General features: G+C 38.1%; 1 protein-coding gene across 9 annotated transcripts in view; it reads left to right on the top strand.

Annotated features, from left to right (window-relative positions):
• LOC107227669 overlaps positions 1–22,961 on the top strand; it is a 94,452-nt gene that overhangs the window by 43,694 nt on the left and 27,797 nt on the right. For 2 of the 9 annotated variants that reach the window (XM_046746358.1, XM_046746354.1), the window contains exon 4: positions 2,061–2,107. The exons of 2 other annotated variants lie outside the window; for them this stretch is intronic. Coding sequence is in view for 4 of the 7 variants with exons in the window: in XM_046746360.1 (XP_046602316.1) it covers positions 19,883–21,280 (1,398 nt within the window). In the remaining 3 variants the exon portion in view is untranslated. Of the gene's footprint in view, positions 1–2,060; positions 2,108–18,821; positions 19,192–19,483; positions 19,767–19,865; positions 21,490–22,961 lie in introns of those variants that run through there. 5 more of the 9 variants (XM_046746360.1, XM_046746363.1, XM_046746364.1 and 2 more) reach the window with 5 other exon arrangements.

The raw sequence follows: 22,961 nt of genomic DNA, 5'->3' as shown, positions 1-22,961 counted from the left end.
CAGCGATTTCGAACAATTTTTATCGTTATTTTTACCGATTTCAACCGATCTTCAACCGGTCCCTCACGAATCGCTTCACGTATAGCTTGATTTGCGATTTAGACCAATTTCTATCATTATTTCAACCGATTTCAACCGATTTTCAACCGATCTTTTACGAATAGCTTCACACATAGTTTGATTTGCGATTTCGACCAATTTTTCATCGTTATTTCAGTCCATTTCAACCGATTTTTAACCGATCTCTTAGAAATCGCAGAAGTGAATAGAGCCCCTTGAATTATTGAATGAAAAAATAGTAAAGTAACGTAATTTCATTGATGTTGTTAAAAATAACAAGGTTAGAAATAACACTCGAAATTCAGTAAACAAAAATCGATTTCACGAATCAAAATTACTTTTCTTCAATCAGCTTCAATCAGCTTCAATTTGACCTGCAGTTTCACTCACGTTTTTTGGATCTTCATTTTCTCATGTTTTTATATTTTGTTTCAACGGATTTTCGACCAGACTGTACGTTCTTCTCATAGAAATTCGACGTCCTTGCATTATAGATGATGCACGCGTATCAGCGATCAAGCCGAGTATCGAGATCGGTTCAAGTCACCCGTGTTCGTCACGATAATTAATCGTGAAAAGCGACCTGCACGTGAGTTTCGAGTGTACAAACATGGTCTTGGAAAACCTCCACGCAATAAAATCGCCCAAAATCGGTGGAGGAGTTACACTTGCGACGATTTGTTTTTTTTTTTTTTTTCTCTTATGTCGGTCCCCCGTTTGATTACCGGTTCCGCTGGCTTAGCAAAAAAAGGAACAGTGATAATTCTTATTCCAAAGCGTATAATATTATCCCTTGGGCGAGATTCGGAATGATGCGATGCGCGATGCGTGTTCTTTTCTTCCCACTGCACGCGCGTAGGATAATAAAAGTGCGCGCGAAGCCCCGGGCGAAAAATAGGATCTCGACTACCGAATTCTCGACTCCTCGTTTTTCATTTTCTGTTTTTTTTTTGTTCTCTTACATGCTACAACTTCTTCTCGATTTTTACCTCGATCCGTTTCGGTCGAGTATATATATATATATATATATATATATATAGAGCCGGGTTACCATCTTCGGATAAAGATCTACGTGATTTGAATTTCATCTTCACATCTCGCGTCTCGGTTTTCTATTTTCCCTATTTTAATTCCGCTTTTTCTATCTCTGTCTCTCTCTCTCTCTCTGCTTATCGCGTCTGTTTCTCCCGCTCGATTTTACTTCCCTCTTCTATTTTTCCCCCTTTAGCTTTGGATTATACGCAGCCACACGCACACGCACACACAACCACAAAAAGGGTTAATTTACCGCTATGGCTGGTTTCATCATACACGTACACACAGGTGCCTTTTTCTGCTTATTAAATATTTTTTACACCACCTTTTGGTCTTAATTATTTTCATCACCGTTCTTCGTGTTCGGCTGTATAATTTGATCGGAAATTACACTTCTGTCATTATCATTCTTGCTCGCGTTGTACATAACACTCGCCTATTTATATACATACATATATATATATATATATTTTTTTTATTACCGTTCATTCATTCATTCATTCATTCATTCATTCATTCGTTTGAAAGGTCGTTTATTCATTCTCTTTCATCGTCGACATAATCTGTAATATCCTGTACTACTTGCAACACGCATGTTTCCTTTTCTCATGTACTCATTACTCATTATATCAGCTTTCTGCAACGATCGTTGTACGTATAATGAAAGTAATAAGCGAATCAGGTTATTACACTAATTAATTATCCTTCTCTGGCTTTGCCATGCTTGGAATGTATACGTGATACAATGTCGTCTCGATTTTCTTTTGCAATGCCGCATGATTGATGGATATACGTTCATATTCGTTGATAAATGGAAAATTCTCATTTCCTTATCTTTCTCGTTGATATTTCACTGCTCAATTTTACAATTATAACACGCACTGCATCTCGCTTATTATTATTATTTCACCTTCTTTTACCTTCTCCCTTTTCTGTTTCTAAATTCCGTTTTATTTTCGTTTTAGGTGAGTGCAGTGTTGAGACGATAAGTCTGTTCCCATCACTTATCAAGGTAAGAAAAATTTTATTGTCAATACATGTGTTGAACAACACGCGTTGTATGATTTTCTGGGGTCGATCAGGCAATAAGAACTGGGAAAACGTTTGGAGGAAAGCGGGACAAGTTGATGAAAAATGCTTAAATGGTTATAATTTAGAAAGTTCGTCTTACATGTCAACAAACATAAATAAAAATAGACGTCTAGCATCGGGTGTCGATCTGTACATCGGATGGAGATGATAAGATTATTAAAAAAATATTTTAAAAGATAAACAGTTATAAACGACAGAAATCAATTCATTTGAATTCACAGTTGTCTCTCTCTCTAATCTCGATTCTATTAACTTGGATGCTATAAACACTTGATTCGTATAAAAATTGTTCGTCAAAAAAAATTTATCAATATCATTGTACAAACTTCGATTCCGCATCGAATCAAAAGTCGTATTCTTTACAGTGCCAATATATGAGTATTAAAAATTAACTTTCCCCGCTTTTCTCAAAACCCAGACATACAAATTTTCATATGAAAATAATATTTACGATATAAATACTTGGTAAAAAGCAGAAAAAAAGGTGGGTACAAAATCGCGCTCAGAATGTAGAAAAAAAAAAAGAAAAAACAACTTCGATACGACTGATACGCAAAGAAAAAATCTGTTCGCCAAAATTTTGCATTACATAATTATTTTGATCGTTTAACACACATGTCGTATAATTGTATAATCTAACCGAGAAAAAACGAGAAAAAAAAAGAAATAACAACAAAAACCAACGACAAAAAAAAAAAAGAAAAAAGGAAATGTATGGGTTGTACAGAGTTTAGATCGTATCTGTATATTTTCGATTCTTCTCCCCGTATTTTTTCGGGGTAAAAGTAACGTTTATCCGGGTAAATCCCGTGGGCGAAAAACCTTTACGCCCGATCTGGTTTGGCGTAGGTATCAAGACGTGGAAAAAATGTATGTATCTATACATGTATTCCTGTATATTTTACGGTAAACCAAATGCGTGGAGGTGCGGATAATAATGCACGTGCAGGGAGCGAAAAGGGTGAGCCTCAGTGGTGGAATAAAAAAAAAAAAAAAAAATGTGAAGGGAGAATAAGAGAGGAAGAGAAAGAGAGAGAGAAAGGAAAGGGAGAAAAAGAGAGAGAAGGAGAGACGGGAGAATCCTTTGAATACCGCAATAGCCGGGGGGGGTTGAGGAGGATTATCGACGCAAAGGTCGCCTCCCACCCTTCCACCCTCGCTTTCACCGTGGCATAGAAATGTTGAAAAGGAGAGAGCCATCCGGGTTCGCCGATGCAAGGAGCCCGGACAATTCGTTGATCCTTTTAAGGGTTCCAACGTCTGTACACATCCATCCATAAATGCGGCAGCGGACCGAAAGGGATGCAATACATATTATTCAAAATCACGAAAATCTTGCCTGGAATTCTTTCTGCGACATAGGTGTATATAATTCCATACATGGTTTCTCTCTCCCTCATACATATGTGTGTGTGTGTGTGTGTAGAGGGACCATTCAAACGCCTAGATGCATATCTTACCGTCACCGTAGGGTTTGCACCGGTTTTCCCTTTTTCCTTTACTTTTCCCTTTTGCTCTCCTGTTTTTCAACCCGCACAAAGATGGGCGCAGAGACGAATCGACCCTCGGACCTCCGATGAGGTTTTCGAAAAGGGTCAAGGATCCACAATGCGAAGAATCTTTCTCTATCTCTATCTCTCTCGCTCGCTCTCTCTTTTTCTCGCTATTTTTCATTCGTTGCATTTACACACATGCACTTTACGCATCTACGCCTAAGCCTGCTACGCGGATAAATGTAGGTATGCACGTGTAAACCTGCAGTGTTCGCGAAAATTGAACCGACCGAAAAGAAAAAAGAAAAAAAAAAAGAAAGAAAAAATCACCGTATAAATGAATCGTTGAACTTGAAACGCCGGTTGTTACGACGAAAGGACGCATTCAATCCCTACGAATACACGGAGAAAAAGTTTCCCCTTTTTCTTGGCCAAGGGTTGCGATGGTTGAAAAAGAAAAAGAAAAAAAAAAAGAAGAAAAAAAAACGTAAAAAGGTTGAGAAAAGACGGACATAATATTTGCTGGTTTTGTTTTTTTTTTCTTTTTTTTTTTTTAACCCTAGGTGGAATGTACGTACATTATACGTGAAACTCGCAGTTACGAATTTTCAATCTACTTCATACACTAATTTTGCAAGGTATATAAATTGCGCACTTGCGCTGTACGCTTATAATAAATAAGTTAATTTACCGCGATTGTCTTGATCTTTTACAACTTAATAAACGTTATTTCGTTTCAATCGGAATCTATAAATCTTAGCACGAGGCGAAGAAATTTTATCATTAGAGTTTATAAAAAGTAGTAAATAATTTCTTTCAATCAATAACAGTGTAATATAGATTTTACAAAATTATTTCGTACAACTTTCACGCTTATATAAGTTATACAATCAATTTATTTCGCATTATATTGTATAAGATAATTTCAAACAACTATCAACACTCTCTTTAATTAACTGATGAAATTGTGGAAATCACTTTTTACACAGCACAGAAGTAATGAGATAATTAATAAATTATCTTCAATTTTATTTTTCGCTAGTAACAATTTTTTCTAACTTGAATAAAACTTTCAAGTTATTTCCTACGCATAAAATCAAAGAATCATTATAATTACCGACTGTTTGAAAAATAATTGAGATTTCGATCGATAGATCTTATCGGCTTGAGATAACAATCGACCCACCTGTGTGAATTAATATGCACTTGACGCGGAGTACAAAACGCACGTGCATCGGTCTGATTCGTTTTGTGATCGGATTTTGGCCCCCGAACGATGAGGGATCCTTTCTCAACCTTTCACAGGTGAATTTCACCGCTAAATCCGGTATATTTCATTGTGTGAACCTTCCGCTAACCCCTTTTAACCCTTCTTTCAAAACCACCTTCAGCAGACGGAAAGGGGTTGCCGGCCTGCCGTTCAATGGGTCATCGGATCGAGAAACGGGCAAAAGCGCCGCACGATTGTAATCGTATATTCACTCGCAATTAGCGGAATAATCGTCGGAGACGTTCAATGCAAACGGAACGTTCTTATTGCGTTATTGCATTGAAGTGGCCGCAGTTAAGCGCCGATTTAGTTTCAGCCCTTGTTCGAATGCCGCTACTACTTCCGGATCCAATTATCAAACACACCCGGCACTATTCATTGGCTATTAATTCCTTGATCCTTGTTTTAGTCAAGTATCAATTTATCCGCCTTCGTTGCGGGTTTTTTTTTTTTTCTATGTTTTTTTTACTTCGTACGTGAAAGGAGAGAAAAAGTATGAAATTTTTTACCCTCTACGATTTGATACAACGAATTTTATGACGCTGAGAAAAACGTTGAACGATGTCAGAATTTTGTTGACGTATTGAATAGTGGGTGGAGAATTTAAAAAATTCATGATGTACGAAAGATTTGAGTGTATGTTAAAGAAAGCCGGAGGAAAAACAAATAAATCGATTACGAGGTAGGTATAAAGGTGGATCTTGGTTTTGGTAAATTAAATGAATGTTTTTTTTTTTTTATACACTTTGTTATCATGAATTTAGCGGTGTTGAAAAAAAAAAATTTTAGAATACGGTTAGAATTGTTTATCATACGATGTCTTCGCATAGTAAATAATTACACAAAAAAGACTGATTTTAGATACGTTGTGCGTTTTTTTTTTTTTTTTTTCTTGTCTTCGACAGGTTGTTCGACGATTCGGAAAACCCTTGGAAAATACGTTTACTCGTATTTCGGCAAGGCAAATTAGATGGTGATTTTCGTTTCGGTTCCCTAGTTGATTTTGACGTTGTCGCGCATATCTCGAATGATCCAAGTCCACGCATGTGAAATTCAAAAAAGGGTATAACAGCCCCATTTTGCATGTAATTCTGAACAAAGCAAATCCAACATATTTTCATTAAACGAAAAAATAAAGAAATGGCACGATATCTGCGAAATCGCGATAGTAAATTCGTAGATCTCGTGACATTTCTTTTACGTCTGCGTCAAACGAAAGTTTATCGGAGTGTTTTTGATCGGGATTGTTAAGATATTTTGGTGCCCTAGCTTTGTCACAGTTTGTTTGCAACTTTAAATAAACTTCGTCACTCTGTACGAATATTAAAATATGAAAAAATATAATTTTCGGCCAGAATCATCGAATATTGATAGTATTTTTTTTTGCCATTTTACATCGGCCATGTTGGATTTAAAAATGATAGAATTCCGACTTCAGATTCGCGATTAACGATCTAAAAAAAGAAAAAAAAAAAAAAAAAAAAACCCCCCGAGTAACAAAATTCAAAAATTCAGGTCAAAATGTCGATTGGAGAAATGTGCGACTGTAAAAGTGTTAAATTCGATAACTTCGGACGAAAATATCGTTTTTCGCAATTTTATTCAGCCTGCCGCCGCCTTTTACATTCCGGACAACTCATCTTACCGCTTCAGGGCGTTTCGGTGCAGGTTCAAACCTGCATCGTGGACCGGCAGATGCATCCTGAGAGAGAATGCAGGTCGAGTTGTTTTCCGTACCGAAATGCAGGCGCGGAAATCCGACAAGTTTAAGCTTGCGCTTGTCGCAGGTCCTTTACGTCATAGGCGAAAAAATCAGGACACAAAAGGCCAAAAAAAGGATACGGGAATTGCACAACCAGAACCGATTTTCCAAGTCTTGCGACGCAGACGAATGCATCCTAAGGACACGTGTTCTCGACTTGCAGAAACTTGTCGAGATACCTGCAGTCCAGCACAATCGGCAGCTGGAAACGTTTCTTTGCTGTGAAAGATTTTACCGAGCTACACAATGGAATATTTTTTCCTTTTCTGTTTTTTTCTTTTCTTTTTTTTTTTTTTTTTCTTTACGTTTTTTCGTCGAGTCAAATCGAACTAATATATATATATATATGTATATTTATTGCAACAAGGATGTGAGAATATTTTTCAGATCGGAATTCTTTGATCGCTTGCTTTGAGAAAGAGTAAGAAAAAATAAAATAAAATAAAATAAACAAACAAACAAACAAAAAAACTTTACTGGACTTGAAGAAATCATTGTTCGATAATTACTTATTTAATCAATCGTGGAGAATATATTCTTCGGATTATAATCCGAAAAAAAAAAAAAAAAAAAAGAAAACGTTTTGTAATTGATTTTATGTACTATTTATCATCGGATTAAAGTATTTTGTAAAATTAATCAAACTGTTATCAAATTGAAGAACGAAGATTATTCACGTGCTGTATATTATTTACTTTAAGTACCTGAGAGTATAATGAAGAATTTTTTTTTTTTCACGGTCAAGTTTTCTTTTCCTCCAGGCATAATACTAATCACTAATTGCATTAAATTAAGAGAATCGCTGTGTGTGAAAAATATTTTTCACAGTGTGTATAAATTGAGTGAAAAACATTTCTTACAGTAGTGAAGTATTATTATTGTTCCGGTAATTGCATAATGACCACGTTGCAATTTTTATCGCTGTTCAGTTACGGATAATCCAAACCAGTCTTTATACACGCAACACCGATAATACAGTATTGTTAAAAATTTCTCTCAGTGTAAAGACACGAACTGAGCTCTTAGCGACTTCTTCGACAAGTTTGTACAATACAACGTGCATTCTGTTATTATTCACCTGTTTGCGTATCTTTTGTCGTTGAATTTGGCGATCGGATAAAGGGAATAAGGCAATCGGATTGATAAAGTGAGATCAGTGTAAATTTGCGGATCAATCGAGGACTCGATAAACATCGAATATCAAATATTGATCGAGCGGATGTTGCTGTAGCGTGTTTAAAAACCGGGGTTAAAAAATCGTCGGGCTCGACGCCGATTTTCAGTCTGGCTCGAGCCAGTCTTCGACCCTTCTCGTCTCGGTCTTTACGCCCGTCCGCATCCAAATGCGGAATTTCGGGGAGAAGCAGGATCCTAAGTAAACAGCAGACGAGATCTTTGCCGATATTTCCCGTCTCTCGATGCAGTGTGCAGCTAAGCAAACATCGCGGCTAGGCGATGCGCTTTGAAAAATGAAACGAAACGAAGGACAGGAAGGAGGAAAAATTCCAAGGAATCGGGAGGGGTTCGCTTTTCCTTCTACCTTTGTATCGCCTCGAAAAGGATTACGCTCATAAATGATATACGAACGTTTTCTCGCTGTGAAAGCCTGCGGCGTAATATATCGGTGACCGGTAGCTGCGTCTTGGTTACCGATTTGTATCGCAGGATTAGCACTGCCGTGTCATCGCTGTATCCTGTCGGTAAAACCTCTCAAAATCTCGTATATCGCTCAGTCAGTCATAACTGAGACGCGTTTTCTCTTTGTTTTATAGTAAAAGAATGACAAAAAATAATCAGTTTTCATTTAAATCGATTATTTTGTCACGATTAATCGAACGACTCGATTATTTTGTCTCGCAATCATTTTTTTTTTTTTTGTTTGTTTTTTTACTCCCATGAACGATGCGATACAACGTCAATTTACCTGATTAATGTATCAATTATCATCATTTTCTTACTTACGAAGTATTTATTTGATGTAATAAGTGTTGGATAAATGAATATTTTCAACTGACGCGACTTGAAAAATGTTTTAGAATGAAACTGTAAATCGTCAAAAAACTTTTCCGCTATTAAGACTGCGTACTAAAATGTACAAAATATTTGTTTCAAATGCACCGTTTAAAAAAAAAAAAAAAACGAAATAATCGATCATTGGTCCGATTTTGGTCGACGTATAATCTTCAGTATTTCAGAAAATGTGGAAACTTGTCATCATATGACTAGTGAAGATTTTGGAAAAACTTTTGTAAACAGATATACATACATTTCTGTTGCGAAACAGCGATTCTAACATCAAGATATTCAAGATAACTCAATGTTTATAATCGAATATCTCTCGATCGGTTCGAAAACTTCTACCTCGGTACTTTTTTTTTTATAGATCATGAAAGTTCCCATAAGAATCTGTATTCAGATAATTTTATAAGTCAAGTCGTTTGCGAGGAAAAAAAATCAAAAAATCTTGCGATTTTTTTTTTTCACGTGTCATTTAAATGGAATGTGGATAAAATAAAATACGCACCTCCAAATATCGATATTCTTTTTGAAGAATATTTTTATCGGCACACCCTAATATATATTTTCATATATGCGTATACGTATCATCAATGATGTAATAAATGAATGTTTTCCAAATTCGCCCCTTGGAAATTCTTTTATTTTTTTTGTAAATTCTTCCTCACGACGCCGAGAAAGATTTTACGGCAACGAAACGCCCGCTTTGATCTTTGTAGGTGCGTACGTACCTTCTTGAATTTCAAAGACTCTCACCCGAATCTTGCAAAGCAGTTGCAGAATGGCCCATTTACCGTCCACCGTAATACACAATAATACAACAATAATAATAATTGTGGGGGCGCAGGGAAATAATTTACAATGAACGAGCCCCGCGGCAATTGTAGCATCGGGATCAACAATTGAGCCTAAGTATGCGTGCATGTGCATAACACACGAAAAGATTGCTCGGCACAGAGAGAGAGAGAGAGAGAGGGAGAGAGGGAGAGAGAGAGAGAGAGAGCCGGTCTTGAATCCTCTCCTCGTTTCTTTCACCTCTCTTTTTATTTCCCCCCATTCTTATCCTTGTTATTATTCTCTGCTTCGTCTTATCCTTTTTCTTATTCTTATTCCTTTTCTTCTTCTTCTTCTTCTTCTTCTTCTTCTTCATCTTCTTCCAATCGTTCCTCAGCCTCCGTACGGCTCTTTGACGGTTTCGGGAGTTGTGGGCGGAGCGGTAAACCCATAGAACCGACGAATGGCTTCGGCTTCAGGGGACCCAGGGACCGGGCCCAAAGGAGAATTGATACACGTGCACGACGGGATGAGTCAGAGCCCTTCGGAGGGCCGAGATTACTCCTGGCAGACCGAGGATCGGCCCTTCAGGGCCGCGCCTGAAAATCACCGACGATTCTAAGGCCCAGAAGTTCGGATACCTCATTTTAACAAGTACACTGAGAGAAATTTTTAGTTCCAGTTACCGCGCAGTCCTTAACTATTAATAATAACAAACAGTTTTTTCAACGATAACTGTTTTACTGAATTTCTCTAGTTACTGTAACAAATGAAATTTTTCTCAGTGTACATCGTTATCTTTCACTCTTTGTGCGAAATTACGATACGAAACCGACAAACAATTTTCAAATAGTTGATGTTCATTTTACATTAATTGTTTCAACCATATTGTGTCAGCAATATTTTCTTTTCACTTTAATTTATACAGCAATTTTTTCATGAAATTTAAAACTCGGTTAATATGTGTTGTAGAATAGATTCAATTGGAAAATACCACTAGCACAATAGTTGCAATAATTTTTTCCCTCCGCAATGTATACACGTAACGTTTACGTTACGACTGTGATAAGCTTTTGGAAACTGCTCATGAAGATACCTAGTTTAGGTCGAAAGGTTGAATTCGTACTTGAAGTCAAGTTTTTACTTTGCGAATCGAACCACTTGAAACTACTTCAAGTTTTTCTAATTTATTCAACAATCTTGAAGTTGGTTGTGCATTTTGTTTTTAATGAATTTTTACAATTCTTAAGAATTTGTAAAGCTAGTACCGTGATTTTATCACGACATAATTTTTGGGTAATTTCATTACGAGATCACCTCACGTTCGGAATTCGGCAAACTTTTATACTTTCAAAAGACACCACTAACACACATTTTTTTTTTTTTTTAATCATCACATCGTCATCGTTGATTATTAAATTTTCCAAGCTTGCACCGCGATAATGTGGAAAAAAAAAATCTATTTCAGTGATTTTGTGAAAAATCGTCTCCTCAACCAAAATACATAAAACATCGTGGTGTGAAATCGAACGATATCTGCTAAACGTATAACCACATATGAGCGATTTTTATTATGTAAATTTTACATTTACAGGAAAATCGTTGTCGCTTTCGAATATATCGATTAGACGAATGCGACTGTGTCGTAAGTTGAAACTAAAAAAAAATGAGTACCAAGCCGTCGAAATGTTCGATAAACGTGAGTGCAGATTAACGTTGATGGGAAATTCGGCCAAAGTAGAATATTCCCATAAATTCCGGTTCGTACCGCAACTTCGAATTAGCGGATATTGTTTTTCTATTCTACACGCGGCCCTGGACCCCCTCATCTATCTCACCTATCGTAGCCTCTACCTAGGGGTGAGGATCTCCCAGGGATCCCTAAGAGACCTGCAGCGATGCCTGTTTTCTTTTGTTTTCCGTCCCTTCCCCCCCCCCCCCCCCCCCTGCAGCCCTCGATGCCCATTAGAACACGTGCAACCAGCCGACTACCTACGACGACTGCGTCGCGGCAAGTGCCCCGTCAACGCCCATCAACGCCGTAGGATCTGAACGTACGAGAGGAGAAAAGAAGAGAGGAGAGTAAAAAAAAAAAAAAAAAAAAAAACAGGGAAAGGGAAGGAAACAAACGTAGAGAAAAAACTGGCAGTAGGAGATAAAAAAAATTTAAATTACCTCTCGGTCTATTTGGGGGATCGGCTCGGAATAATCGGAGCTTGCAACTTGCGCAAACTTGCATGGGGGGAGGGGGGGGGGATTGCGGGCGCGTGAAGACCACCTGATCATTTATTGATGCGTCGGAAAAATGCTTAATTTTTTTTTTTCTCTCACCGTTTCTTTTTTCAAACACTTTTACACTTTTTTTCTCGAACATATGTTACGTAAACTGCGAAGTAATCGATTTGGCAGAAATGGGAAAGAAAGGTTTGTAATTGAACAGATTCAAGCTTGTTCACAATTGGTATAAAATGAGATCCTATTTTTTTTTTTTTTTTTTCTTGTGAGCGTAGTTATTCATTTGGACCACGAATATTTGAATACTGATTCTGCCCTGCTTAGGTTATATCAGGATTAACAAGGAGATACATTTCTCTAGTGTGGTGACTGTAGAGACTGTTGAATGTTTTCATTTTTTATCATTATCGAAAAATTCAATTTTGCGACCCCGATCAGAAAATCTATAATATACGTGATAATTTTTTTTTCTCACCATCACTCGTGCTACGTTTTTTTTTTTTTTTTTTCTTTTACACCTTCGTGATTGTTCACTTAAATTGACGATGGGGCAACAATAAACTGATGAAAAGACCATCGTTTAATTATGAAAAAAACGTCTAGTCATCCGAATAAACATGTTCAATGTTAAAATGACTAAAAAATTCGATACTGACAACTATAATCACACTAACTATCCAATTGTGCCACATATTTCTTACAGATTTAATGATATTTAAACCGTTATTGTAACGAACATCCATTTAAATAAAATTATCTAGTATTTAATTATATTACAAATTACATTTTTCTCCGTGAAATAAGCTTTTCGGTATTTTAACACAATGAATTCTCACCGGATGGGCATTCAATAGAAACCGGTTAAATTTATCTATGGAAAAAAAAAAAAAACTGTACACACTTTTCTTGTCATACTCAAATCAATGATAATAATTACTTGAAACAAAGTACGAAATTTGTGAATTTTTCCATATGGGCTATTCCGCGTCAACCGGATCAGTCATCTCTCAGATATTTTTTTAATTTGGCATGTGGATTGTGTAGGGGGAGTTAGATTTTTGTGCCAAAGCGCGAATCTCATAATGCAAAATTCGATTTTTTATTAACAATAACAAATCAGACTCCCATTTTTTTCAAAAATTCATAACTTCGGTAAAAAATTAGATACAATATATTTTTTTTTTTTCAAATTACGCGGAAAGCTCCATAGAATTAAAAAAAAAAAAATACGAAATGGTAAAAAAAAGTTGTTATCAATTGTTTATTTAACAATTAATTTTTCAAAGATTTTTAAAACAGTGACTGAGACGACCAAAAAATTTTTTTTAAATTCTGACACGTTCCTTGAACTGTACTACAACCTGTGAATTAATTCCAGAGGTGTGTTTTTCTTCGTTTTCGAGTAAAAAATCATTAAAGGTGTCGATGCGCATGAAATTGCGGCGCGCCGAGTCTCTACGTTATTTTAGAGTCATTTTCACGATGTAGGACATGATTTGAGAATCTGAAAATAATACCGTACCTTCGCAAGGCCTGCTCAAAGCGATAAGTGAAGTTTCAAGAATGTGTTTTTCACACTTTTTTTATTACAGAGATTCAAAATCTGTTGTGACGCATTATGATTCACGCATGAATTACGGACACAGTTCAAGGGTTGTTCCAGGATATGGAATACCTGCACCTTTTCATGCGTCACCTAAATCCTTTATTATCCAGGTAATCCGGGTCACCGCCTCGATTCCACGAAGGGGTCATTTGGTCATTCTATTCTTCAATCAGTTGAAGACACGTCACCAAATGTCAAATAATAGAATTAAGGCAAATAGATTCGCTAAAATCAGGTACACTGAATTGCACCTGCATTATGTTAGCCCCATAAACAATCGATAACAACTTTTTTTTTACCATTTCGTATTTTTTTTTAAATTCTATGGAGCTTTCCGCGTAATTTGAAAAAAAAAAAAAAAATATTGTATCTAATTTTTTGCCGAAGTTATGAATTCTTGAAAAAAATGGGAGTCTGATTTGTTATCGTTAATAAAAAATCGAATTTTGCATTATGAGATTCGCGCTTTGGCACAAAAATCTAACTCCCCCTACACAATCCACATGCCAAATTAAAAAAATATCTGACAGATGACTGATCCGGTTGACGCGGAATAGCCCATATGCACAGGCGTTTTCGATTCTTGAGTGTTTTCTTTTGTTGTGTTAGTGCGAGCGCGTGTTTGATATTTGAAAATAAAGAGGGCGTGAAAAATTCTTAACTAATAGCTGGAATAGAACGTTCGGCGGTAATGGCTGTGAATTTTGTCGGAACCGCAATATTTAACAGATCCGATTCGTGTGTGGTATGTTGAATTTCTTTCATCCGTATAATTTGACTTAACTTCCATTTTCTCTCAGACCGCAATTGATATTTAATTAAACCGAGTCGGTCGGTCTATCACTCACGCGTTACGTCCGGCTAAATATTTTCATACACAGATGGTGTAATGATGCAAGCCGCGAGCTCTGCTCACCGCAAAAACTTAAATCTATGAAAAGATCGCGTGCGTATGTCTCTTCTTTTCTCCCTCTTATCTGTATATACGTATACACGATCATTAATTTCTATCTACGTTTCTTTTCACGTAATATATATATTTTTTTTCCATCAATCTCTTGCTTATCGTTAAGAATTGGTATCGTTTCTCAACAGCGTCGTGAAGGAAGAAGAAAAAAAAAAAAAACTGTGACAAAAAACTATTCGATGCTATTATAAAGCGATTTTCTAAGCATCTCTGCCGAAAAATTGGTTTCATTTTCCATTCTTTCGCGTTTTTTTTTTTTTTTTTTTTAACCCCTAAAACTTCTTCTCCATTTATTTGATCGTTTTCACGTCGCTTTTGAGTTTCCTGTCATTTCGGTTTTAGAAAAAACGTGTCGTCAGCTTTTCAGCAGCAGGTTTACTCGGCTGAATTACCGGAATTTTTGTTTCACTTATTTTTTTTTTTTTCTTTGTTTCTTTCTCCGGGTCTTCCAGATTGCCGCTAACGGGTGAAAACTGAATTTCGAATTTCTTACCGGCTCTGCTTTTTCTTCTATACTTTTTAACGACGAAATCTTTAGTCTGTAAATTTGTACGAAGGAAGCAGGCTCGTTTATTTAGTCACCGCACATCAAGTCAGACTGCACGACTCTAAATTCGTGTCCAAAATCGTACGTCTCATTCACCTGGCCCATCTTACAGACGAGACGCTTTTGGGTGGGCCATTTCACGCAGCGATGATCGGGCGCATCTGATCCTATAATTGCATTCCACTTCTTGCAGGGAACCTGAAGGATAATCTTTGCCCTTTGGGATTACAAAGTTCTTGCGAAATATCGATCAATCTGTTATTTATTCGCCAGTCGGATATCCTTGACGCGAATGTTGATATTATGCTGATTCGGACATGGCTAGACACTCTAATAATCCTGTCTTTCAGCTTTTTTCCACAAAACTATCGAGCTATTTATTTCCTGGTATAATATTATCGACATTCATAGTACCGCACTAATCACAGGCATATGTCTAGTAGTTCGTAGAATACAGTGATAAAACAAATCTCGGAATGAATTCTGACCGCGGCTATTAGGAGCAGAGTAATTTCGCAGAAATTTAGTAGTCGTCTGATTTTTTCTTTTACTTTCAAATCAGACGGTGTCCTTCGTCGATATGGTTGTATTTCGGAAAAATATTTTCACCTGCAATTTATCGATATCAAATAAGCAAATTTGAATCGATCGACGTCGATCAGAATCTTTTTTACGAGAAAAATGACGCCTGTGATCAATGTAGAAAAATTGCTGAAAAACCTTTTCAAATTAAGTGAGTAATTTAATGTGTAAAAATCTTTAGAAGACGCGAAGTTCTTTTCTTTTGCACAACGAGGCCGAATTGCTGTCACCAAAAAAAGCTTCAGTACTGCAGGAGGCGTTACGAATAATGGCAAAAACGTACAAAGGTTTTTTCGCGGCGCGATCTGTCGTCACGGAATATTAGGCCCAGTTTTAGAAAGGTTTCAAAGAGCGGGCCGCTCGAAAAGCTTGCGTTTTGGAATCGACGCGTTGGTCGACTTCGCGCTATAATGGCAGAGCTCCGTAATAATGGGCAGTCGACTTTGGGTCCTCTTCGTGATCCGGAGGCATTGAGAGGCCACCCAGTTAAGCGGCGTAACGGTGGACTCTAATCGGCGTGACCGTCTGTCTTTGGAAATCGAGGTACCTTTATCGAATCTCGAACACCTTTTGGCCGCTGACAATGAGAGATGCCAGCCTGCGCGAGCAAACGCGACACTTTCCTCTCTCGCATCGCCGTTATTCATCCTTCGTCTAGTCTCGTCTCGTTTCGTAGAAAGGGAAAAGGAGACGGATCGAATCGACGACTAGATCGAAATTGCTAACGGCATTTGCCCAAATTACCGCGAAAATATCTGTGGCCAAACGGAAAATCTTGCCGTGGAGAATTAGTTCGATCCAGAACGAAGTCCGAGTAATTTTTACCCACTTTTACGCGCTACGAATTCATCGTCTGGCCGCGATTACTTACTTCGGATGATCGATTCTTCCAGTTATCGATTCGTCGCGACCCTCTTGCCGCATTTCAATTCCCAATAAATGTCCATCAGATTCGACTATCCCGTGTCGATCTCAATTATCTTCTACTTTCGATGACGTCAAATCGTCGTTTGAACACTGTTTCGAACTTTTCTTTGCTTCGAAATTTTAAATGTCGTTTCAAACGATGAACACAATCCGGAACCGAAGTTCTTCAAGTATTAAAAATCTCCTCACTTACTTACCGCGTGCGTCTTTTTTTTTTCACTTATATAATAAAAATTGGGGTTTTTTCTGTACAACTGGGGCTCAGGAACGCTTCGTTGGATTTCGCCAACGGTGCGTGAGTTTTGCATCATACATTATTCCTTGCGAAATAGTTTCTTTCGAGCTTTGAATCGAATGGTCGTGTAAAACGCTGAAGTTCAAAGAGCGTAATAATTTCACCTTACAGAAGACGACCCAACCAGAGTTTCGATTTCGAATGGCCAAAGAAAAGTTTTCAAATAATTCGAAACGATTATCTTCCGGACGCTGTAACCTTGCGGGCTGTTTGGTTCGTTATTATTTTGTAAACATGTTCACCTTCCTCGTTATAGTTCATGCATTATAGTTTCACAAGCTATGGGTTATGGGGAAATATCAAACGAGCCAGATAATTCATGAAATATATGATCAACCGACTCTTCGATGTAACCGACATTCGTTACATTCTGTTCGGAGAGTTGGGTGATAATAATGATGGGTCATTGACATGGGATACACGAATTAGCGATTTATAAACTAGAGTGAAGAAACGGCATGGTGATAGTGGGAGAATAACTGATGATCTGAGAAGACGATAAAATATACTGTTACCCGCAACCCCTGGCTCGACATTCACATGCTAAGGCTGGCTCAAATAATACCGCGAACGGACCTACGCGGGTAAAAATTACACGCATTTTTATGCAAAACGCGAACAGCTCATACACAACGCTTATAGCTTATTCGCTGTGAGCCTCGCTCGTGCCGCCACCTAGCGGTTTCAAAAGCTAAACAGCCGGCGTGTTAATTTACATTAGAGACATACTGATAAATATCGAAATCAGCAAAACATTATCAAATAAGTGATATTTCCATTGTAACAGTGAAGTGAAAAGTTGAAAATAATAACGAGTTGAAACTCGAGTAGTATGTAGCAATATAATATTAATAAATACACAATGAAAACCACTACCTTTTACGAATAAAGGTTTTTATTATTCTACTTGATAGTTGTTGTTTTATTAGAAAAAATTGGTGGCTGTAAATTTACTAATACGCAGATAACATGAATAATATTATCGATGCAAAAGAACAAATTTTCTGGAATTTTATACAAAATTTGATATGTTTTAAGTCGTTGCATAATTCTTTCTACATGAATTCGAACTCTTGCGATGTTGTAAGTCAGATCTGTTTCTTCTTTCGAATATTTTGATTTTTTTTCCAAAAATGGTGGCATAATAAAAAATACTCGTTTACCACTTGCATCAATGATAGATCTGATTTCAGGAAAACCTTTATCTGCTAAAACCACATCACCATCTTCCAATGAATCTACCAAATTCGATTCAATAGTTAATTGGGAATCACCTTTTCTACCGCCAGCAATTTTCGATTTGAAACAGATGAACCCAGATGGTGTGATTCCAATCATTACTTTTGCTGTAAAACCTTTCTTATAATGAGAGTAACAGTAAATACGGTCGTCAACACTTGACGGAACATCTATCTTGAATTCAGTGCAGTCTATGATAACCCGAGTATTAGAGTACTGAGGTTTAAAACATTCCGGCATAGTTTTCTGTACGGCAGCTCTACTTGGCCAAAAAACTAAATTTGCAGTTGACGAACTCAAATATTGTAAAGTTGAAAAGAATATCTTGGAGCTAGTTGACCGATGTAAACCAAAGAAAATTGCTATGGCTGAAAATGTGAGGCCAGTTTTTATTTTCACTAAAAAAATTAAAAGCCTCTGTTTTCTTGTTATTGTAGATCTTTCCGATGGGTTTTCAGTTTTAGATAATAAAAAATTAAAGTTCTGGAAGTTCACTCCAGCAATATCTAATAAATCTTCATCGGTCTTAATAGATGGAAAACCACAGAAACTACGCTGTTTCCTATTTTGAACTATTTTATGTGATGCAGTTGGAAACTTGTAAAATATACAATTACTAGTTTTACCGTTATTTATGCAGTTAACAGCACAACAAGTGTAATTCCACAAACCGTCTATTGTTTCTCATACAAAATGCTATCACAACACACGCTGGCTCAACTCACTACTCGCCACCCCGCGCGCTGCGATCGTTTCGCAGCTCCCCTCCAAGCGGCGGCTCACAGCGAATCACAACGCTTACGTCTGCGCAGCCGCCTTGCGCATGCCCCCACCTATGCCGGTCGGCCCCCTCTCCATGGTCCGCGCTCGGCTATAAGTCAAGGGCTGCCAGACCGATAAGACACATTCCGGCGACGCACGAGCACCGAACAACACCAGTCTTGTTTTCAGAACTTTTTCAGAACCAACCTTTCGTCACAAATTCTCGCTTTCTTCACATCTTCGCTATCCGTATCCCTTATCCCCTTCTATCTCTCCCACACCGTATTCCTATCCCTCTTCCACCCATCCACCTTCTTTTCCTTTCATAAACCCGTCTCTCTTCTCTTCTTCGTTCCTTCCCTTTCTCTTCCTTTACGTCGTTGCCCTTCCGGCAGCAATCGTTTTTTTCCTCCTTTCTTTCCTCCTCTTTTCTAGTTTCTCCCCTTTCAAGTGTACAACAATACTTCATCGGAATAATCGATACGAACCTTATCGCGAGAGACAAGCAAGACAACCGAGGCTCATTAACGTAAGGATAATATACATATAAATAATATACATATAATTTTCACGATGTATACAATGTACGTGTCATGTATTCAGCTGGGTTATTTTGAGACACAATACTGGCAAGCGTTAGAATTCGAGACAGAGACGGACATGTGAAAATTTTGTGCGAATGTAAGTACGTGTGTAGGAACGATTCCTAATAGTGAGTGGATTGAGACTGTGTCGAGTGCGAGACGATACTTTGAGACTTGAACTGTCGCGTTCGCTAATTTACCAAACATATTGCATTCCTCTGAAGAAAATTCGCACTCTCATTTCAATGATAAACTGTGGCTTAATCGTTGTATTTTCACTTAATTACGGTTACTGGGTGCTGAATTGACGGAGGAAAGCGCTGCTGGCAATTTGCCATGCGGCAGCTGCCACACTCCGAGACTTGGATTAGTCGGTCTGGCACCGTTTGAAGTATAGCTCGATGACTCACGAAGTCCGTGGACTCGGCTAACTGGTCATAGCGCTAATTGCTCGCAGGCCATTAAGTCCGAGCGTGTGAGCTCAGCGTTTAGAAATCACCGGATATCAGCTAAGCCGCAAGTGGGCGTATTTTAATAATTCTTGAACGAGTTACAGCTAAGAGCCAAAACACAGAGACCTGACGTAAATAACAGACAGTAAAATTTGTCTTTTTTGCAGAATCGTTATTCGTCGAGATGCCTAAGTTGCGACAGCCGGCCACATTGCAGAAAATGGCGCTCGACGCCATCTTTCAATACGTCGTTCTCTGGTGCAATCGAACCAGCGTCGAAGGATCCCTGGACGAGCTGACTCACGGCATTTCGGTCATGAAAAAGAACGTGATCTGTCGCTTACCCTGGTTTATGGTGGCGGACTTCGCTGCAAGATTTATGGACTTCTTGAGTAGGTTCTACTGCGCTTTCAACTCGCTGATCTACATAGAAGCCACTCTGGAACTGTTCATGGACATGGAAATAGTGGGACTGCAGTTCAGAGGACCGATGGTGGACTTTCTAGACCCCCGAAATGGTTGGCGTCTACGGAGACTGGTGGAACTGGACCTAGACTACGTCTCACACTCGATTTCTATGAATCTGCACAACTTCTACCTAAACGATCTGACGAGTTTCATGTTTGCAAGGAGATGCACCGACCTTGACCTCAGCGTGATCGGCCGGAACTGCCCCAAACTGCAAGTGATCAGAGTTTCGAAATCGCGGCGTGTCACGGACAAAGGGCTTGCCAGCCTCAGCCAGTGCTCTGACCTTCGATTCATCGACGTTCATAAGTGCTCGGTAACGCACAGCGGCTTAAATCGCATGCTGTCGGTGCACAAGAAACTGGAAAAGATCACCGACGTTGCTTTTGATACCATGTGCCATTTGGACTTGTCAGTGTGCCCCTCGATCAACCATTTCGCTACCGACGATAGAGTTTCAGCTAAGCACCTTCGTAAAATTGTCACCAAGTTTCCTAATATCACCTATTTGTACATGCATGGCAAAATCACGGAAAATTTGTACATTATCCAGAACCTCAACAAACTTACCGGGCTTGATCTCAAATTCTCGTTGAAACAGTTTGACAACGAGGTCAGAATGTTGTGGACCAATATCATGGGACTCTTGCGGTTCATTGGGGCGAATCTGACTACTCTAAAACTTGGTTCATGTGACACCACGAATAGTGGTGTAGGAATTGTGATGGGGCAAGACAAGATCGATTACATATTCAATACATGTCCCAATTTAGAATGCTTCAAATTTGTTCACAACGAAAAGCTTATCGTCGTTCCATCTTTTGCAAAGTTGAAAGTACTGACACCGCAATGCTCCTTTAATTATGACGATTATCCTCTGGAAATATTATGTATTCCGACGATAAAGTTTAACAAGTTGCCGAACCTTGAGATTCTCTCGCTTTACCATTATGATGTTAGTTGTAAGACTGTCCGATCGATAATGCTGGATAATGACAAGTTTCCAAAATTGTCCGTCATCAAAGATGTCCGCCTGAGGTACGAATGTTTGGAAGAACTTCGACGGATTGCTAGAATGAAAAATTTGAAATTTGAGATTATAAACGGATATTAAGAACGTCGTCGTGTCCATTTCCGTAGATTAATGATTATTTATTGCTATGAAATGTTCCTGTAAAATAAAACGTATTTTATCAATCTAAGTATTAATTATCGTTGATGTTATCGATTAATATTTAACAAATTTTTTATTTCTTTGCTTTTTCGAATATTTCAATTTAGTTGACGTTATTCCGAAATTCAAAGTTAAATTATCCACTGATCTGTGTTCATTCTAAAATACATATTTTCTAAGTTTTATATTTAATTAAATGTGATAAATAAATTTTAAAATGAAAGATCGTTAGTTTTTCACGCAAATCTCCCTGTAATATACATTCTGTGTAATCATTCAATCCTCTTACGTGTCCAGTTTCGTTCACTCCAATTTCAAGAAAAAGAAGTAATGGGAGAAACACACCATGAGAAACTAGGTAAGTCTACACAGACAATTATGTAAACTCACGATGTCCTGTAACGTGGCATTTCAGGTGTCCATGACAAACGGCTCCCCGAATGTCAATGCCGAAAGCTGGAAAAGCGACGTCTTCATCAGCCAACGAACGTTCCGCGACAATGACATCGATAATTGCGATACACCAGAATTCAAGAATTTCGGGATCAAAACGCCAATAAAAACCGAGCAATGTCGCGAATATTAGCACACATGATTCGAATTCTCAACTTCGCGTAGCGGAGTTCAAGATTTGGTTACTTGGGAGATTGTAGAGCGAGAAGCTAAAAATTTGAATCCATATCTTGGAATAGAGAAATGTTGGAGACAATCGTCCGATGAGAAAAATACGGAAGCAGATATCTGACAACGGTTTAGGCAGCTTTTTGGTGTGGCTGCGAAGCGGTATGCGACAATTTAATTTCCTGGCATGGAATTTCGAGTCAATAGCGTACCGGCGTGCCAAAGGACGGTAAACCATTCCTGAGTTCAAATATCGAAGCGTGCTTCAATCAATCCTCATTACAGAAAATTGTAGAGTCGAGTCACGGATGCAGGTTGAATCAATTTCTTGGTATCTCGTCTACTTGGGCTTTGAATCGCTTCGTTACATTTCTCCCTCGATGCGAGAATTTTGTACAATTTATTATATTTTGCTAAATACTTTCTTCCGTATCTTGATCCGAAAGGTTGTGTAAAATCGCGTAGTTCAAAGAGAATGGTAATCTCACCTTATCTAACTCGATCTAACCAGAGTCTCGATATTGAACGGCAAAAGAAAAGTCCTGACATAATCCGAAATGATTAACATCTTGATGTCGAAACGCTGCAGGCTGTTTGGTTCGTTCATGTGTCGTTAACTTATGAATAATAGTAATAAGCCTGATCTTCCGCCGTCCCCAATTCCATGCATTATAGTTTCATAAGCCATAGGTTACGGGGACAATGGAAGTAAGCAAAGATCAATCATGAAATACATAATCAACCACCTCGTTGTGATTTGATTTATTCATCATTCGTTAGATTTTATTCCTCTAAAGATGGTTCACGATATCGTTTCGGTGATAAACTGCGGCTTCAGCGTCGGAATGTCAATTAATTACGGCAACTGGACACCGAATTGACCGAGGAAATCGCTACTAGCTATTTGCCATGCTGTAGCTGCCAAACTCCGAGACTTGCACTAACCCATGTGGAATCGTTTGAAGGCTATCTCGATCACTCGCGAGTTCCACGGAGTTCC

Source organism: Neodiprion lecontei, chromosome 1 (genome assembly GCF_021901455.1).
Source record: "Neodiprion lecontei isolate iyNeoLeco1 chromosome 1, iyNeoLeco1.1, whole genome shotgun sequence".
Lineage (NCBI taxonomy): Eukaryota > Metazoa > Arthropoda > Insecta > Hymenoptera > Diprionidae > Neodiprion > Neodiprion lecontei.
Note: the sequence above shows the minus strand (reverse complement) of the source record. Positions and strands in the feature narration are given on the sequence as shown.